The 16,702-nt window shown below is 40.6% G+C and overlaps 1 protein-coding gene across 1 annotated transcript in view; it reads left to right on the forward strand.

The window, feature by feature from the left end:
- Positions 1-15,955, forward strand: part of TCEA1 (transcription elongation factor A1) — a 29,231-nt gene extending 13,276 nt beyond the window's left edge. The window contains exons 2-10 of the mRNA XM_001514516.6: positions 2,045-2,107; positions 5,205-5,310; positions 6,438-6,525; positions 8,298-8,446; positions 8,836-8,892; positions 10,257-10,411; positions 11,389-11,535; positions 12,621-12,692; positions 14,914-15,955. Coding sequence (XP_001514566.3) covers positions 2,045-2,107; positions 5,205-5,310; positions 6,438-6,525; positions 8,298-8,446; positions 8,836-8,892; positions 10,257-10,411; positions 11,389-11,535; positions 12,621-12,692; positions 14,914-14,922 — 846 coding nt within the window. The 3' untranslated portion in view covers positions 14,923-15,955. The remainder of the gene's footprint in view (positions 1-2,044; positions 2,108-5,204; positions 5,311-6,437; positions 6,526-8,297; positions 8,447-8,835; positions 8,893-10,256; positions 10,412-11,388; positions 11,536-12,620; positions 12,693-14,913) is intronic.
- The last annotated feature ends 747 nt before the right edge of the window (positions 15,956-16,702 follow it).

Below are 16,702 nucleotides of genomic sequence, written 5' to 3' on the forward strand. Positions count from 1 at the left end.
GAGTGCCACTTCGGAGGACGGATACGGGCAAGGGGTCGACATTGGGATAGGTGAGATTGAGGTGCGGCAAGTAGGTTGACGTGAGAGGAGTGGAGTGGTAATCAGGTTGGACATGGTTTGTGTCCCACATGAGGCTCTATAATCCTCCCTGAGGCTCTCTCCAGCTGCCACTCTGACCTTCTTCAGAAGGTCAGCAGCGTGGCTTGGGGGGAAAGAGCATGGGTTTAGGAGTCAGAGGTCATGGGTTCTAATCCCAGCTCTGCCACCTGTCAGCTATGTGACTTTGGGCAAGTCACGTAACTTCTCGGTGCCTCAGTTACCTCATCTGAAAATGGGGATTAAGACTATGAGCTTCACATGGGACAATCTGATTACCCTATATCTACCCCAGCTCTTAGAACAGTGCTCGGCACATAGTAAGCATTTAACAAAACCAACGTTATTATTATTATCATTATTCCTGCAATGGTACCTGCCTCCAGCTGCAGCCTCCCTCCACGGGGCCTCCTGGGCCAGGCTGTCACAGCTGCCCCTGACCCCCAGCTCCAGGACCTCCAGTTTTCTTTAGCCTTATTTTCTGTAGGATCTTAATTCCCTTCTTTCTTGGAACTATTCCTAGTCCCACTTCCTCCCATCTTCCCTGTCTTCCCCCCAACTCTGACAGAAAAGAACACATTAACCTGCCTTTTGGGACTGAGGCATTGAATTTGCTTGCAAATTCAGTCATTTCTCCTATGATTTGTTTTCATTACATGATTTTAAATATATGATCGAAGTGTTAGGGAATTTTGGATATCACACTTGATAAGTTGGTAGAAGTAGATATGCTGTAGGAAAAAAATGGTTGTCTACATATGCCTGGCTTTGATCAGGGTGCTCTGACCAAGGCATGATGCTGATGTGCTTCTCAGACTTATTCAGTGGTTTATTATAGTGTTTTTGCAATTTTACAGAATTGAGTATAGTAAAATAGGTGACAAGGATATAAAACATTCCTCTTTTGATGGACATAACAGTAATATAGGAATTTGTATCAAAAAATGCCAGTCATGGTGGTATCTTTCACTCGTCTGTCCCCCCCCCCCCCCCAAATCCAATAATTCTCACTGAATCAATAGTTACTGTGACTCAGTTTTTCCCTAACAGAAGATTCTTCAGGAACACAACTGCCATTTACCCATTAAATAACAGACAGTACATGGAGTATTGCGTGAGGTATAGGATTTTTAAGAAGTTCTAAAATCACTGCCAGTAGAATTACAGACCTGTAACCCTCCAGCCACATCTGCAGGAGTAGGCCCAGAGGTCGACCATCCAAGGATGGGATGAAGTGGGATGAATGTCATGGGAGGGGAAGGAAAATGAGCTGATATCTCCTCTCCCTTCCTTCCTTATGGAGGTCCATAATTTTTATTGGCCATTTTTAAAGTTATTAAGAGTGATGTTAATGATGCATTATGTGTAGTGAGAGGCACTGTGGCCCAGTGAAAAGAGCATGGATCTGGGAGTCAGAGGACTTGGGTTCTAATTCCACCTCTCCCACTTGCCTGCTGGGTGATCTTGGGCAAATCACTTAACTTCTCTGTGCCTCAGTTTCTTCATCTGTAAAATGGGAATTCCATACCTGCTCTCCCTCCTACTTAGAATGTGAGCCCCATGTGGGACAAGGACTGTATCTGATCTCATCTCTCTCTTCCCCAACACATATTACATTACTTGGCACAAGCAAGCCCTGATCAAATACTATTTTACTATTATTAATATTGAGAAAGGGGCTGAGTCAAGTGTCACTTTGAAAAGGGGTTGTGGGGAGGGGGTCTCACCTATATCTGTGGTGAAGCAAAACTACTCTGGGGCAGCTGGGGATGGGGCGTTCGTGCTTCACAGTCACAGGCCCAGCCACTGGTCGTTCCTTAAGGGACATCGAACCCAGTCCAGCTCAGATAAACTCTATCCGTAAAACTAGAGAACTAAGTCAGTTCGTTTTGGATTGTGAAAAGTCGATGATTCAAGTTTAAAATATATTTTCCATTTTCTTTCACAGGCTGGGGCTCTGGATTTGCTAAAGGAACTTAAAAACATTCCCATGACCTTGGAATTACTGCAGGTATGTGCAGGTGCCATTATATTCATTAGTACCTTCTAATAAAAGGCTGAAACAGCACCGACCCTTATTTTGTGTTTGAAATTCTTTGCATTCCCTAGTACAAAGCAAGATAGCTCTGTAAAATTATATCATCCTATAGCATTTATTAAGTAAAAGGGAGGGGCTTTATGGAATTTAGATGAGTTTTCTCCTTAAAAGCCAGGTGGTGTTCTTGAGAAACTTGCCTTGGAGCTGATTATTGATTGATTCTTTACTTGGTGCAGGGGAAAAAACTGAAAACGCAGAGAACATTTGAATTTTTCATATTTAAATTTGAGGACTTCTCTTAAAGTACTAGGCCTGTGCAGTTTTTCTCTGAGAAAGTTGCTTTGTGGTTGGGGGAGAGAGGAGCATATAGAGTATGTGTGCGTGGAACTGGAAAATTGAGAACATTTTCCAAACCCAGATTTGAAAGATTTCATATTACAAATATTTGATAGCTTTCTTCTCTTTCCTAGTTTCTTGAGCTGGGAACTCTGTTTAAACATATTCACTTTAGAAAATATTAGTTGCGCACATTGATAAAGGAACCATTTACATTAGCAATTACCTCCTTCAGTATTTCTTATTGGCAGCTGTAGAAACTTTAGATCAGAGCAACTAAAGATGCTAAGAATGCATAATGGGGACTCTGGAACGATATTAGAGAAAAGTACTAAAAAGAATTATGGCAGTCGATGCAACCGCATTCCCATGTTATGTACAGTATCTCATATTTTTATCATAAGGAAAAGTCATCCAAGAGGACTTTTCTCTTACCTCTATAGGTGGCAGTAGCTGACTAAATTTATTCATTGCCGACAAACTCCAAGACTCTCGTAAACTCTTGGGATTATTAAAGAGGCCAAGAAGCACACCCCATTACAGTAATGTAAAATGCTAGCTGCTTCACTGCTTTACCACTGAAGTTACAGTGAAATAAGAGATCATGCGTTTTTACCAACTTGCCCCGCCTCCATTGAGGTGAACAAGTTGAAAGAATAGTGAAATATTTTCATTTGAGGACTGGCTGGTATAAATTGGGGTATTGATCAGTGGAACAACCCTTTGCAGTGAGTTGGTGATCTCTCATTCATGGTAGAGGAAGCAAGCCTTCCTGCCCGAACTGACTGATCTAGTTTCTTGAGGCGTTGGTGGGAGCGGAAATGAGACCCTCTAAGTGAACAATATTGTATCTTTTGACCTTGAGATTTATAAAAGCAATTTTTCTGTTGCTTATCGCGCTACACTTTGAAAAAAGATCAATCTCTAGAAGAAGTGATAGCAATTCAGCTGCTTTGAGTGTGGGAGTTCGGGTCTTCTTTGGGCAGCTGTGCAATCCAGGGAGAGACTGTGGACACTTGCTCACCCCAGGCAAGTCTAGGAGCCATAAACTGCTCTCAGCATGTGATGTGCTGCACTATAACTCAAGCAGGGTCAGTGCTAAAGTCCTGATGCTTCATAGATACTAGAGAGACAGGAAGAAGTGGGGGGTGGTGAATTGCTACACTGTAGCATTAGGCTTTATCTACCTCATCTGAATGCTCTGCAGCCGACTCCCTCTCCCTTCTATGCCCCAAAGCACATATGTACTTATCTGTAAATTATTTATTTTAATGCCCGTCTTCCCCTCTAGATTGTGCGCTCATTGTGGGCAGGGAACTTGTCTACCAACTCTGTCGTGTTGCACTCTCCCAACCACGTAATACAGTGCTCTGCACATAATAAACACTCAGTAAATATCATCGATTGATCTGTTCAGTGTACAAATAGAGAAAGAAGAGTACTTCTTCAATGGGATTGCCACTCTGGGGGCCAAGTCAGTAATAACAGTACTTGTGATATTTATTAAATGCTATGTGCCAAGCCCTGTATTAAGGATTGGGGTAGATATAAAATAATGAGGACACAATCCTTGCCCCTCCTGCGGCTCACAGTCTAAGGGGAAGGGAGAAACAGGTATTTTTTCCCTTTTTAGCAGTGATTGAATTGTGGTATGTGTTAGTACTTTCTATGTGCCAGGCACTGGTCTAAGCACTGGGGTAGGTCAAGATAATTGGGTTGGACATAGTCCCTGTCCCACATAGGGCTCCAAGTCTTAATCCCCGTTTTACAGACGACATAACTGAGGCACAGAGAAGTGAAGTGACTTGCCCACAGACACACAGCAGACAAGGGACAGAGCTGAGATTAGAATCGAGATCCTAGTGTCTCCCAGCCCCTTGCTGTGTCTACTAGGCCCCGATATTTAACAGGTGAGGTAAACGAGACCAGAGCAGTTAACTGACTTGTTCACGGTCACGTAGCAGGCAAGTGGCAGACCTGGGATCATAACCCAGGTCCTCTGACTCTCAGGCTGGTGTTCTTTCCAGTAGGCCACACTGCTGCTCCTCTCCCCTGTAGTGATATAGGCAGGATGGGCAACCAGAGTTAGCTCTCTCTGTTCCTTGAAGCCGGATTAGGTGGAGCCAAATGGATGCCGGGTCCACCCTCCCATCCCTTCCGCTGGCAAGTCGACGCTCCCCCTCCTAATCCTGGCCTTTCTGTGTTTCTTCTCATCTCCACCGGGCTGTCGGTCCATGTCAGAGGCTCCTCTCAACCCCAGCCCCAGAGCTCAGTGGGAATGAGCCATGCACCCACTTCGGATGGGTGTCTGGGCTCTGGACCAGATGCAGCCATTTGGTGAGCTCTACAGGGCCGCTGTGCCAGCTACTCAGCCGCTTCAGCCACGGAGCTGCCACTCTGTGCCGCAGCTGTCGTCTGGGACCAGCACCATAACTCTTACTGTTTGGGTGCTGGCGCGGGTGGCAGAAGGTGGCATAGATAACATGGCAGTGGTGGATAAGTGCCCTGTCACTCGCTTCCTCCATTCCCTTACCGCTTCAGCGCCCTGCCTAATATCCCCCCTTGCTTGGAAGGAAAAGTTAGTACCAGGCTTGGTTCCAACCAATCTGTTGTTCTGTTTTATGAGAGGCTCAGTAAGGTTACAGCTGGTCAACCAGTATTTGAGAGGTGGCAGGAAGGAAATTCAAAGTGAAATGAGCGTAAATGAATAACTTGGCCTGTCTTTCTTTTCTAGTCAACAAGAATTGGGATGTCAGTAAATGCTATACGTAAGCAGAGCACGGATGAGGAAGTGACATCTTTAGCAAAGTCTCTCATCAAATCTTGGAAGAAGTTGCTAGGTATAATTGGTATATGTTTTTCTCTTCATCTCTCATTCACCTCCTCTCTCCTGCAGAAACTGAAATTGTGTCCTTTTTTCACCTCTTAATCCTTTAGTTTTTTTCTCCTGTCTTAAGATGCTAGCTTTCGGGGGGGTTCAACCTTTTGGGGGGAGGTTCAGGGGGTGGAGATATTTCATGCGATTTGCCTTATGTCAGTGGAGAGCCTCTGCTGGAAAGGGCAAGCAGTTGATAGAAGCAGAACGGAGAACTAAAACAAAACTTAGAGATGTCCAACTTCAAGGGAAAAAAAACCTCTTTTACATTAGATAAGTTATTTAAAGTATATGGATTGCACTCATTTTCCCTTAATACAGGCCCTATAGTAAATTCTCTGAGGAATCCCAGGTTGAATACTACGTGGTATGCTGAGAAAACACTAAGCCTACAGATTCAAAGGTGAAACCAAGATATTAAGTAGTAGTAGCCTAAAATACCGCACCATCCTGAAATTTCCGTAAGTAAATCTAGTGATATTCCACTTTTGACTTTGCCCCATTTTTTTTTAAATGGTATTTTGTTAAATGCTTACTATGTGCCAGGCACTGTCCTAAGTGCTGGTGTTGATACAAACTTATCAGGTTATAAGCAGTCCATGTCCCACATGGGGCTCACAGTCTTAATCCCCATTTTACAGATGAGGTAACTGAGGCATAGAGAAGTGAAGTGACTTGCCCAAATTCACAAGAGGGCACAAAAATTGACAAGAGGGTACAGACCTTTTCTTCTGAGTCCATGTTGCGTTGTACCCAAATAATCTAGTGTTTTTTGGACAAACCTCTAATTCCCTGATGTTTTAGCCAAAGTACATAGTAAAACACGCTTTGTGGCTAAATGCTCAATTCACTTAATTTGGTCTTCATAAATGACAACTGAAATATTTTGACTAAGAGAAAAGAGGAAATGCATGGCTATTTGCCTAGCAAAGCCTTCATCGGGAGTGCAGTGACTCGATTTTCCTTGCAAATTCAGGTTTAAGGTTTAGAGTTTTTCTTTTTCATTTTGGTAATGCTTTTTTCTTTGTATTTCACTAAAAAGATTGGTTTTGGTTGTTTATGTTGAAGTTTTGTGGTTTTACAAATTTTCAGATGGCCCATCAACTGAAAAAGAATCTGAAGAAAAGAAAAAAGAACCTTCCGTCTCATCTCAAAACAGTCCTGAAGCAAGAGAGGAAAGGTATTTTTAACTTAAACATATCATTTTAATTTGGAGTATATTCCTTTTGGAGAGGAACCCACATTTTTCACTTGTGTTCCTACCCTTTTCTCCTGATCCCCATATTTCTAATCTAAAAGAACATTGTTTCTAGCCAAGTACTGTGAGGTCACCCTCAAAAATTTCCCTGAACCCAAAATTCAAGAACAAAAAGAGCCACAGGTTTTGGCTATATATTAATAAAGTGTTTTATGTTGGATTTCTCAATCATATGGTTACAAAAATTGGACTTTAAAACAAGTTTTAAAATGCCACGTCTTCTTGAAAAATGCCATCAAATCTCCTAACCTAGTTCCAAGCCACATTAACTTCTCTCCCTGATGATAATTGTACTATTTGTTTAGCGCTTACTGTGTGCCAGTCAGTGAACTAATTGCTGGGGTGGATATAAGCAAATAAGGTTAGACACAGTCCCTGTTCCATGTGGGGCTCACAGTGTCCATTCCCATTTTACTGATGAGGTAACTGAGGCACAGAGAAGTGAGATGACTCTCCCAAGGCCCCACAGCAGACAAGTTTCAGAGCCGGGACTAGAACCCATGACCTGATTCCCAGGCTTGTGCTCTATCCAGAACACCATGCTGCTTCACATCTAGAGCATCATTATCAGGTGAACATCTTCTAGTTCATGCACAGCAGAGTCGGTCTGATTGGAATGACTTGGTCCGCCTGCCTGGCAATGCCCAAACTTCTGATCCTTGGACTCTAGCAAAGAGACCTTTTTCCTGGGCTACCCTAACCCGAGCAGGGCCCCTCAATTCCATCTCTTCTCCACCACCCCACTCCCCCCTACCCAAAAACAAACAAAACAAAACCAAATAACCATTTTTATTGCCCTGAGCCTTCCAGGTCACAGGACCTCTTCAAAGATACCTGCATCCTCATTAATTCTTTCCCTAAAATTTTCCATTGTAAAATATCTGTGCTTCCTTTAGTCCAATAGACTAAATGTGGTAAGTCTTCGTGGTTGGAGCAATTGAAAGGAATGAAAGCTCAGCAGGAAACAAGCCAAAAGATTCTTGCAATTCCATCCACCGTCTAATCTATGCTGTCTTCTCAGACAAGTTTTCCCTCTGTGGCTTTAAAATTTAAGTGTGTTTGGGTGGTGAGGGAGGAAAATTTCTGCTCGAGTCATGAAGCTTCTTACCTAGTGGCAACAGTCTAGCAGTGATTCTTTGGAAAGTACATCCAGTGCTAATAAAGGCTCTCTTGTTCGCGTTTGTCACCTGTTTGCCTTTCTGTGAAACTTTCCTTCTTATGGAAACCAGCTTTGTCAATGCTTAATAGTACAGTGCTCTGCACACAGTAAGCGCTCAATAAATACGATGGAATAAATGAATAATGTGCTCACCTAGTAATAAGCTTTAATTTTCCCCTTGACTCTATTTATTGCCATTGTTCTTGTCTGTCCGTCTCCCCCGATTAGACTGTAAGCCCGTCAAACGGCAGGGACTGTATCTGTTGCCGACTTGTTCATCCCAAGCGCTTAGTACAGTGCTCTGCACATAGTAAGCGCTCAATAAATACTATTGAATGAATGAATAATTGAAGTAGTATTTCAGTGGAAATGTTGGTGCTTGGTTTGGAAAACATTTGGAGGTGACTAGGTTATTGCAATTTAGATACTGGACTTTAATGACAAGAAATCTCCCCGTTTAGTCCACAGGGAGGATTTTTGCCCAGGGCGACTGTTATAAGTAAATTGATTTAATTTCTTCATTATCTCATTCTAGTAGTTCCAGTAGCCACACAAGCAACAGAAAAGATGAGGCAAATGCTTCTTCTGATTCCTTCATTCCATCTTTTCCTCGCGCACCAAGTACTTCAGATTCTGTCCGAGTGAAGTGCAGAGAGATGCTTGCTGCAGCTCTCAAAACGGGAGGTGAGTTGGAGAGTGACTTTTTCCAATTTTCTTTCTCCTTGGTAACTTAGCCCTTTTATTCATGGTAATTGTTAAGAATAATGTGATTAATGTCTGCTTTTCAGACTGTTCCTACCTTCGAGAAGCTTTTGTGCTTCAGAACATTTTCTAATATTGTAAATACTTTGATAAATACTACGTTTTGGTCATTCAAAAATGCATGAATGGTACCTGCTGGAAGAAGCAGATGGGTGAAGTGGAGAAATTGGGTAGAGTTGGTACCCTTAGTTAAATTGGGTAGAGTCCAGAAGAAACATATCATATTCAGAAAGCCAGTGATCATATCAGTATTGGAGCATTTTCTCCAATTATATTTGCTGTTTTTTTCTCCTTCGTTCACTTTATTCCAGATGACTACATTGCTATTGGTGCTGATGATGAAGAGCTGGGTTCTCAGATTGAAGAAGATATCCTTTAATTGTGATTCCAAGAAGTGTTTACTGTATGTGGGGGCTTTTCTCTCTGAAGTCCTCTAAAATTATATTGCCGATTTTCAAAAATGTCCAAGGATGATCTTATCGATCAGTGGTTTTTATAGAGCACTTACTGTGTGCTGAGCACTGTTCTAAGCTCTTGGAGGGTACAGTACAACAGAGTTGGTAGACACATTCCCTGCCCAATAGGTGCTGTCTGTCTAGAGGGGGAGACAACTATTAAAATAAGGATATGCACGTAAGTACTGTAAGGCTGAGGGTGAGGGCATATCAAGTGCTTAGGGTTACAGATCTAGGTGCGTAGACAGTGCAGAAGGGAGAGGGGACAGGGAAAAGAGGGGTTCATTCCTTCAATCATATTTATTTAGAGCCTACTGAATGCAAAGCACCCTACTAAGCGCTTGGGATATTACAGTTGTCGGTGAAGCCTTTTTGGAAGGAGATGGGATTTTAGTAGGGCTTTGAAGTTGAGGAGAGAAGTGGTCTGTTGAATATGAAGGGGGGAGCGAGTGCCAGGGCAGAGGGAAGGTGTGGGCATGGGAATGGTGATGAGACAGATGAGATTGTGGTACAGTGAATGGCGCAGCATTTAGAGAAGCGAAATCTGTGAACTGGGTTTTGAAGGAGACCAGTGAGGTAAGGAACGGAGAGAGATGATGGGATGCTTTAAAATCAGTGGTAAGGAGTTTTTGTTCCATGTGGAAGTGGGTGGCCAAATCACTGGTGGCTGTTCCTTCAGTTGGGATCATTTCAGTGGTATCTAAGTAACTGGAGTGTTCGAGAAAGCTAGGACCAACGTCCATTCCTCTGTGTTTTTCCTAGGCCTTGAGTCTCACAAAAATAAGGGGTATAAATGTAAATGGTGCTACAGTTATCCTTTTCCTTTATCTTCCTCACCTCAGCATTAGGACTGCCTGGCCCTCTGACTAGGAGTCCATAAAAGGTGAACGACACCCACTTGGTCGGAGGTTGCCACAGGCTCCTTTTTAAAAACTTCCTTAATAGCTACAGGGATTGCTTAGTACAGTGCTCTGCACATAGTAAGTGCTCAATAAGTGCCACTGATTGAGGAAACTTGTGATGCTTTGTAGTTTGGGTGTTATTGGCTTTATTCCCTTAGCGAGGAAAAGATCACTTATTTCACTCTGTTACCTAGTTGGAGTATGCAGCTGTTTTTTGTTGCAGAGCTCAGAGAAGTGCAAAACCTGAGGTTCCTTGCCCTCGTTATTGCTGTCATGAAATTCAAAAAAGTTATCAAAGGTTTAGTAATTTGAGTGGATACTATCTGTAGGCAAATTCAAACAATGAAATATGATTATTCCTTAATAGCCTTGTACCTATATATCAAGAGTTAAGGAACACGGACATGAAATACAAGAATAGAGTGCGGAGTAGGATAGCGAATCTCAAAGATGCTAAGAATCCTAATTTAAGAAAAAATGTTTTGTGTGGAAACATACCCCCTGATTTATTTGCCAGAATGACAGCAGAGGTAAGTAAACAATAATTTGTTGAAATTGGTCTCTCTGCCTGATGTAATGGTCTTTGTTTGGTTTCAAGAGAATATTTGATACTGTACAAGCAACTTGCAAAAATCCAAAAAGTAACTAGGAATTCTGGCCGCTAATCTGTGTAAAACATGACCTGGAATAAGTCTCTGTCCATTTACCGGGATACCCAGCATATCTTTTGCCAGATTAAGACCAACAAAAGTCTACTGAAATATCCACTCTATGATTTTTGAACTGCGGGGATTTAATGTTTCTGGGTAACAATATGCCTTTTTAACGGAAAGGGCATAAGCACTGAAATGTGTTGCATCTATCTTTTTTTCCTCCCAGTTCAAGTTTTCCCCTAAAAGACCTTTGTGAGGGAAAAGACAAACTCTTTACAATTGCCATCTGAGTTGATGTTTAGTTAAATGTTTTTATGACTAACTACCATCAGTTGTCCTGTGACATGGGGCTTGTTTTCTAGCAGAACTTCATATAAAGAAAACTTTGTAGTCTTTGTAGAAGATTTTGTAGGTAAATATTGTGGTATTTGTTTTGTATTTGACAGTGCATGCACACCCTTGTTTCTCTGATTTCACACTGTGCTATTTCCAAACAGATGGGCATTGTCAAAAGACCATTCTCTAATTCTGTCATCGAGTTCTATCCAAAGTGCATAGTGGAAATGTACTTTGTGGCAGAATTGACTATAATGTTTCTCCAGCATAACTTCTATATAGTGTACTTTTTTGAAAACCTTCCAGAATAGTTTTAATAATCACCTTTAAGTACAAAGTGTATCCAAAGAATTTGGCGACAATGAAGCCCTGAAAAATTTCTAATTAGAAAGTTGGTCATAGTGTGAATTTCAAACATTTTTCTAACTCTATGTTATAGTAAATGGAGAGAACTTTGAAGATTCCTGATAAATTGAAAATGCTGTAGTTGAGGAGTTTTATTACTGTGCTTGTAACAGGAAATGGCTAGCGATGAGCTGAAAGAGATGCGTAAAAATCTGACCAAAGAAGCGATCAGAGAACATCAAATGGCCAAGACAGGAGGCACCCAGACTGATCTATTTACATGTGGCAAGTGTAAAAAGAAGAACTGCACCTATACCCAGGCATGTAATCATTCATGTTTTTTCTTTAAAAACCACATTCATTTTAGGGTTTTTGAAGCTACTTGAACTAATATTTGAAGTAACATTTGAAAATTTTACTTTGAATTCCCTAGCCCTTAGGGAGCATAAGGCCTGGAATTCCTAGCCCCCGTTATAACAGGGATACTCAATGGTGTTCATCAAGCTCTTAGTACAGTGCTCTGCACATAGTAAGCGCTCAGTAAATACTATTGAATGAATAGAGTTCAGGGGATCTGTTCTAAGCAGGCACCCAAGGGGGAATTTATCTCTGCATCACCATTTTCATTTCAGAGGGAGAGTTTTTGATGCCCTCTGGCACCCTGCTTCAGGTATTGGATCTGGGAGAAGATGCAGCAGAGCCCTTCCATCAAACTAGGCCAAATGGATTGTGCTCCCTGACGACCATAAAACGTCTTGTATTCCCATTTTAGGCTCGTTCCCAAGGCTCATAAGCAAGTGTTTAAGATTTTTCTAAGCGTAAATCTACTATTTTAATACCTACTGTAATTTCCCAGTCAGTCAAAAATTGAATTTGAGCAGTCACCCAGGAGCAGAGCACAGGATGTTAGAAGCATGGGATGCATATTAAGAAGTAGATGTGGTTATTGCCCCCAGGTATGTGAGAGGCACAGACATTTAATCAACATAAATATAGATGCAGAGATATTAATTACGAGAGTGAGTTGAGGAGCAAGAATGGATTATGGATTTTCCCAACAGGAAATGAGAAAGGGAAAGATTCCTGGAGATGGTGGATCTTGAGCTGTAAGATCATTGTGGACATGGAATGTGTCTTGTTTATTGTTATATGGTACTCGCCCAAGTGCTTAATACAGTGCTCTGTGCACAATGAGTCCTTAATAAATAGACTGATATGACAACAAGATGAACGCGGTGTTGCAGATAGGAAAACTGTTAAAAGGATAAGGAATCAATTGGGCAGTGGAGTGGCACTGGGAAAGAGAATCTGTTTCTCCAAAAGAAAAGTTTCAAGTTTGAAAGTCTATAACTTGACTGCAGTTCTGCTACAAAATCTTATATTCTCACTTTTACCCTTATTGCAGGTTCAGACTCGCAGTGCTGATGAGCCTATGACAACATTTGTCGTGTGTAATGAATGTGGAAACAGATGGAAGGTATGGGTCCAATTGTGTGCACAACCCTGCTTTATTAGTTGTGTCGGTCTGTGTAGATACAGAGAATGGTACAAAAATAATTTCTCATTTCATTTCTCACTAAATATTCACATGAAGCTGAAATTGCATGAAATATTAAAACATGGGAAATGGGGAGTTATTTTTGACCCTAGTCTCAATTAGTACCGTGGCAGTTTTGCTAACATTGAATCAGCAGCTGTATACAACATTGACACTATAAAATTCCTTGTCCACCACCTCATAGCCAGTCAAAAGGTGTCTTTATAGCATTGAAAGCCACAAACGTTGCCCAAGTTATTCTTCAATCAGTGGGCCAAAGAGATATGTTAATCAGAGGGCACACAGTCTGGGTGAGTGAGAGTGTTAATCCCAAGGCCTCTACCACCCTCTTATATGTGTGGACTAGTTGTGGTCAAGTGGAAGTAGCACCTTGCTCATATTTTGGTCAGGACAAGTAGTTTGTATGCAGCAAACTCACTTCCCCTTTAATGAGAAAGGTGTCAAGCAAGACTCCCCCTCTGGCCTTCAGCACCTGTATATTACCATGATGGCAGTGGCAGAGAGCTGCTGCATAATGATCTTTGCAGATATCTGCCTCGTGCCACCCTATTCACTGTCATTTAATTTGGGGTTCAAAAAGTATAATCCCCAGGGGTTATACTCCGTTAAGAATTATTCACCTTCACTGTCATAGTGATCGAAAGGGTGCCTTTCAGATGGCCCTCCAATTTTCCTTTTGCTGTTCCTTTTCCATACTCATCCTCCGGGTGCCATCGTGCACAAATCTTGGAATATTTGAATGTGATGTGTGCCCATTGATTTTTCCAGTCCTCACTGTCTTGCAAGAGTTATTTGATGTGGTGAGCCTATTTAATGAGCACTTCAATCCAGTCTTCTTTTCCGGGGCCACCGCCTTTGCAGGCTGAGCATTTGGAGGCTTCTTGCTGATACTAGTTTCCCTGCCCTTGAAAAGCTTTGCCCACCGATTAAGAGGAGGAACCATTTTTGTAGTAAGACATTAAATAATTATTCTTTGTTCCGTAGACTCAACTTGTGAGACTATCATTTTGAACATGATGCAGTATTTTCCTCCAACCCACAGTAGTAAAACACACCTTGAAATGGGTTGGAGATTCATTCCTTTCATCCTGATCTCACAGAGCTTCCACTTTGGTGGAAGGCAGAAATAAGACATAATACTTTCAGGCCAGCTATTTTATAAATTATAGTTTAGCATACTTGCAAAGAGCCATTTATCCAGAGATAATACCAATTTATGCCCATTGGCTAATAAAGAATTTTGGTTTTTTTCTCCCCACTTTTCAATCTATATTCCTTGAGAAATTGATCCTTGTAGGTGTGTGATTGCTTGGGGATACTAGAGTCTACTCTAGTTTCTTGCCTTGTTCCTTACCTTCCAGGTAGAATTAAGAGTTTTCCACCATTATTGGGGAACAAGAGAATCAATTTTAATGCCCCCTGAGGGCATCTGTTCTTCAGTGGGTTTCATGATTTGTTGGCTAGTTAGCTTAGCTCAGCTGTTTACCTGGGGAAAGTGGCGAACCTACATCTTTTCCCGGTGTACTCACTGAGCTAACATTTTCTTGGGTCTTGTTGGGATAAATTACTTGTTTCAACTGCAAAATACTTTGAAATAATTTTGACTTGTGAGAGAGAACACCACAGCATATCAAATAATTTCTGGCTAGGAAAGAAAATCAAATGGATTTGAAAATGAAGGGTTTAGGCTTAAGTTCACTAAATGCTATTCCAGGCATTTTTAGGATTTTTTTTTTAATCTAGCAAAGCTAACTTGCCTCTGCCTTGTACAGAAGAGGAATTATGACTGTCTCCTAATATTTGAATGCCTGCTGGGTGTTTGGTGCTGCTTAATGTCATTGTGCTCCTGACAGTATATATATAGTCTGTGCCAGCTTTCAGGGGATTAAGCTAAAGAAAGGTACTATTTCAGACATACAGCTCAAGGGAAATTCTCATTAATAACATCTAGACAGGTTAAGGTTATTGTTTGCCCACTACAATTTTGAATCAAAAACATTTTAAACTCTTAAGATGCATTTCTACTCAAGATTAAAGAGCACAGTGCTATTTCAAAAGTACATATCCCAGTTCATGGAGGGAAATAAGGTTTCAGCAGTTTGCACAAAAGTCTCATAAACTATTTCTTCTTTTTTGACAGTTCTGTTAGAAGAAGGAATTGTCGAGACACCTGGACCAGTATGAAAGAGCATTTTGTAATTAGCTTTAAAAACTAGGCTAAGCCTCTAGCTTTCTTGCAAGCGAGATTTTTAAAACAGCATACCTTTTTGGGGTTTGTCTTTGTTTTTGACACAACCATCCTTTCCTTTAAACGCCTTCCCATAGCTACTAGTCAGTAGGAGGACCGGGACCCACAGTCATATGGTGTTTGTTTAAAGATTTTTTTTTCATTTTTATAAGTAAGTTGACATTAAATTTTTATCAATTAAACTTTGGTAACTTGTTTTGTTTTTTTCTTAACGAACATAACGTGACATTTAACTTTTTTACAATCCAAAACATGCACACCAGAAATTTTTACTTCTCCCCCTCTGCTAAATAGCATTAAAAATGTGCATTTGTTTCCCAAACTGGCATATTCCTGGCCTGTAATTCAGAGGGAAGGAAGGCTAGTGTGATTTTAATTGAGCCAGATGTGTTGTGATGTTGAAATATCAGTTTGTCAACTTGTTTGTTTTGTACATACTGTTTATAAACTAGCACTTGACTTTGATCATTACTATTGCTGATGAATTTAGTTTGGTGGGATGTTATCTTGCTAATGTAATCAATAGTGATCAGTGCAGTTTATTGTACAATGACATTTGCTGTACTTCTCTAAGTCTCTCTCTTACTTGCGCTTAATAGATTTTTACTCCTGGAAAAATTACTTAAAACAGTTTGTTTAAAAAAAAAAAGTTTTTGTTTCTTATTTACCTGTTCAATGCCAGAATTTATTTTCGGTGTGTGGGTGAACAAAATCATTGTTTTGGTACTTTATTTCATCTATCCAGACCAGCTCTTCACAAGAAGATACCTGGAGTGAGGCAGAAAATGTCAACTTTCATCAATTACTATAAATGATAGTAGTTATTGTAAACTGTTCATGAATTTTTATTTTGTTGTGTAGAAGAATGGTGACCAATGATCAAACTCGAGGCCAGTATAAATCATTAAAGTGGTGGTCTTTCTCTTGATAGAAAGATTTTTCTTTTCCTTCTCCTAGAGTCTGTCTTCTGACTGTGCCATAACAATTTCATGGAGTGTTTTAAACAGAACTGCGATGGAGGTGGTCATTTGTGTACTTCAGGGATCGTTGCTTCACTTCACATCCTATCCCAGACTAAGATGTTCATTCCGTGAATGAAAAAAAATGTTTTAGAGGTCCAGAAAATGCCCTATATATTAATATTCCTATATCCATCCTGAAGATTGGAATGGAAAACTGAAATTGCTTTAGAGATTTTTCATCAAAACTTTCTCAGCAGGTACCGCCAAAAACATTTTTAGGGAAGTTTTAGAGATTGAAAGAGAGAATGTGTTTGTTTTAAGACATGATTTTTAAATTATAAATTAGTAAGAATATCTTAAAGCATTTTACTTGATGTAGAAATTTTGCAACCTAACTTGTTAACCCTGACCTAATCTTTAAAATTACTGCACAGCAGCACAGGTCTGAACTGGCCATGGTGAATTGATGGGATAAAATACTTGGCAACATTTTCATGGAATTAGGTGTCTAAAACATAAATAACAACTTTTCTATAGGAGATTTGAAACAATTATTGAACACATACATGTTGTAGGATATTGTGCTAGATTATCTAGTGCAAGAAAATGTGTTAGAGGGCCAAGATTATATGTAATTTATTTCCTAATCAGTGAATTTGAAGAATTAATGCCAATTTAATACTAACATTGCATTTGGATGAAAATCTCGATCCCCTACC

This window comes from Ornithorhynchus anatinus, chromosome 7, assembly GCF_004115215.2.
Source record: "Ornithorhynchus anatinus isolate Pmale09 chromosome 7, mOrnAna1.pri.v4, whole genome shotgun sequence".
NCBI classification, from domain to species: domain Eukaryota; kingdom Metazoa; phylum Chordata; class Mammalia; order Monotremata; family Ornithorhynchidae; genus Ornithorhynchus; species Ornithorhynchus anatinus.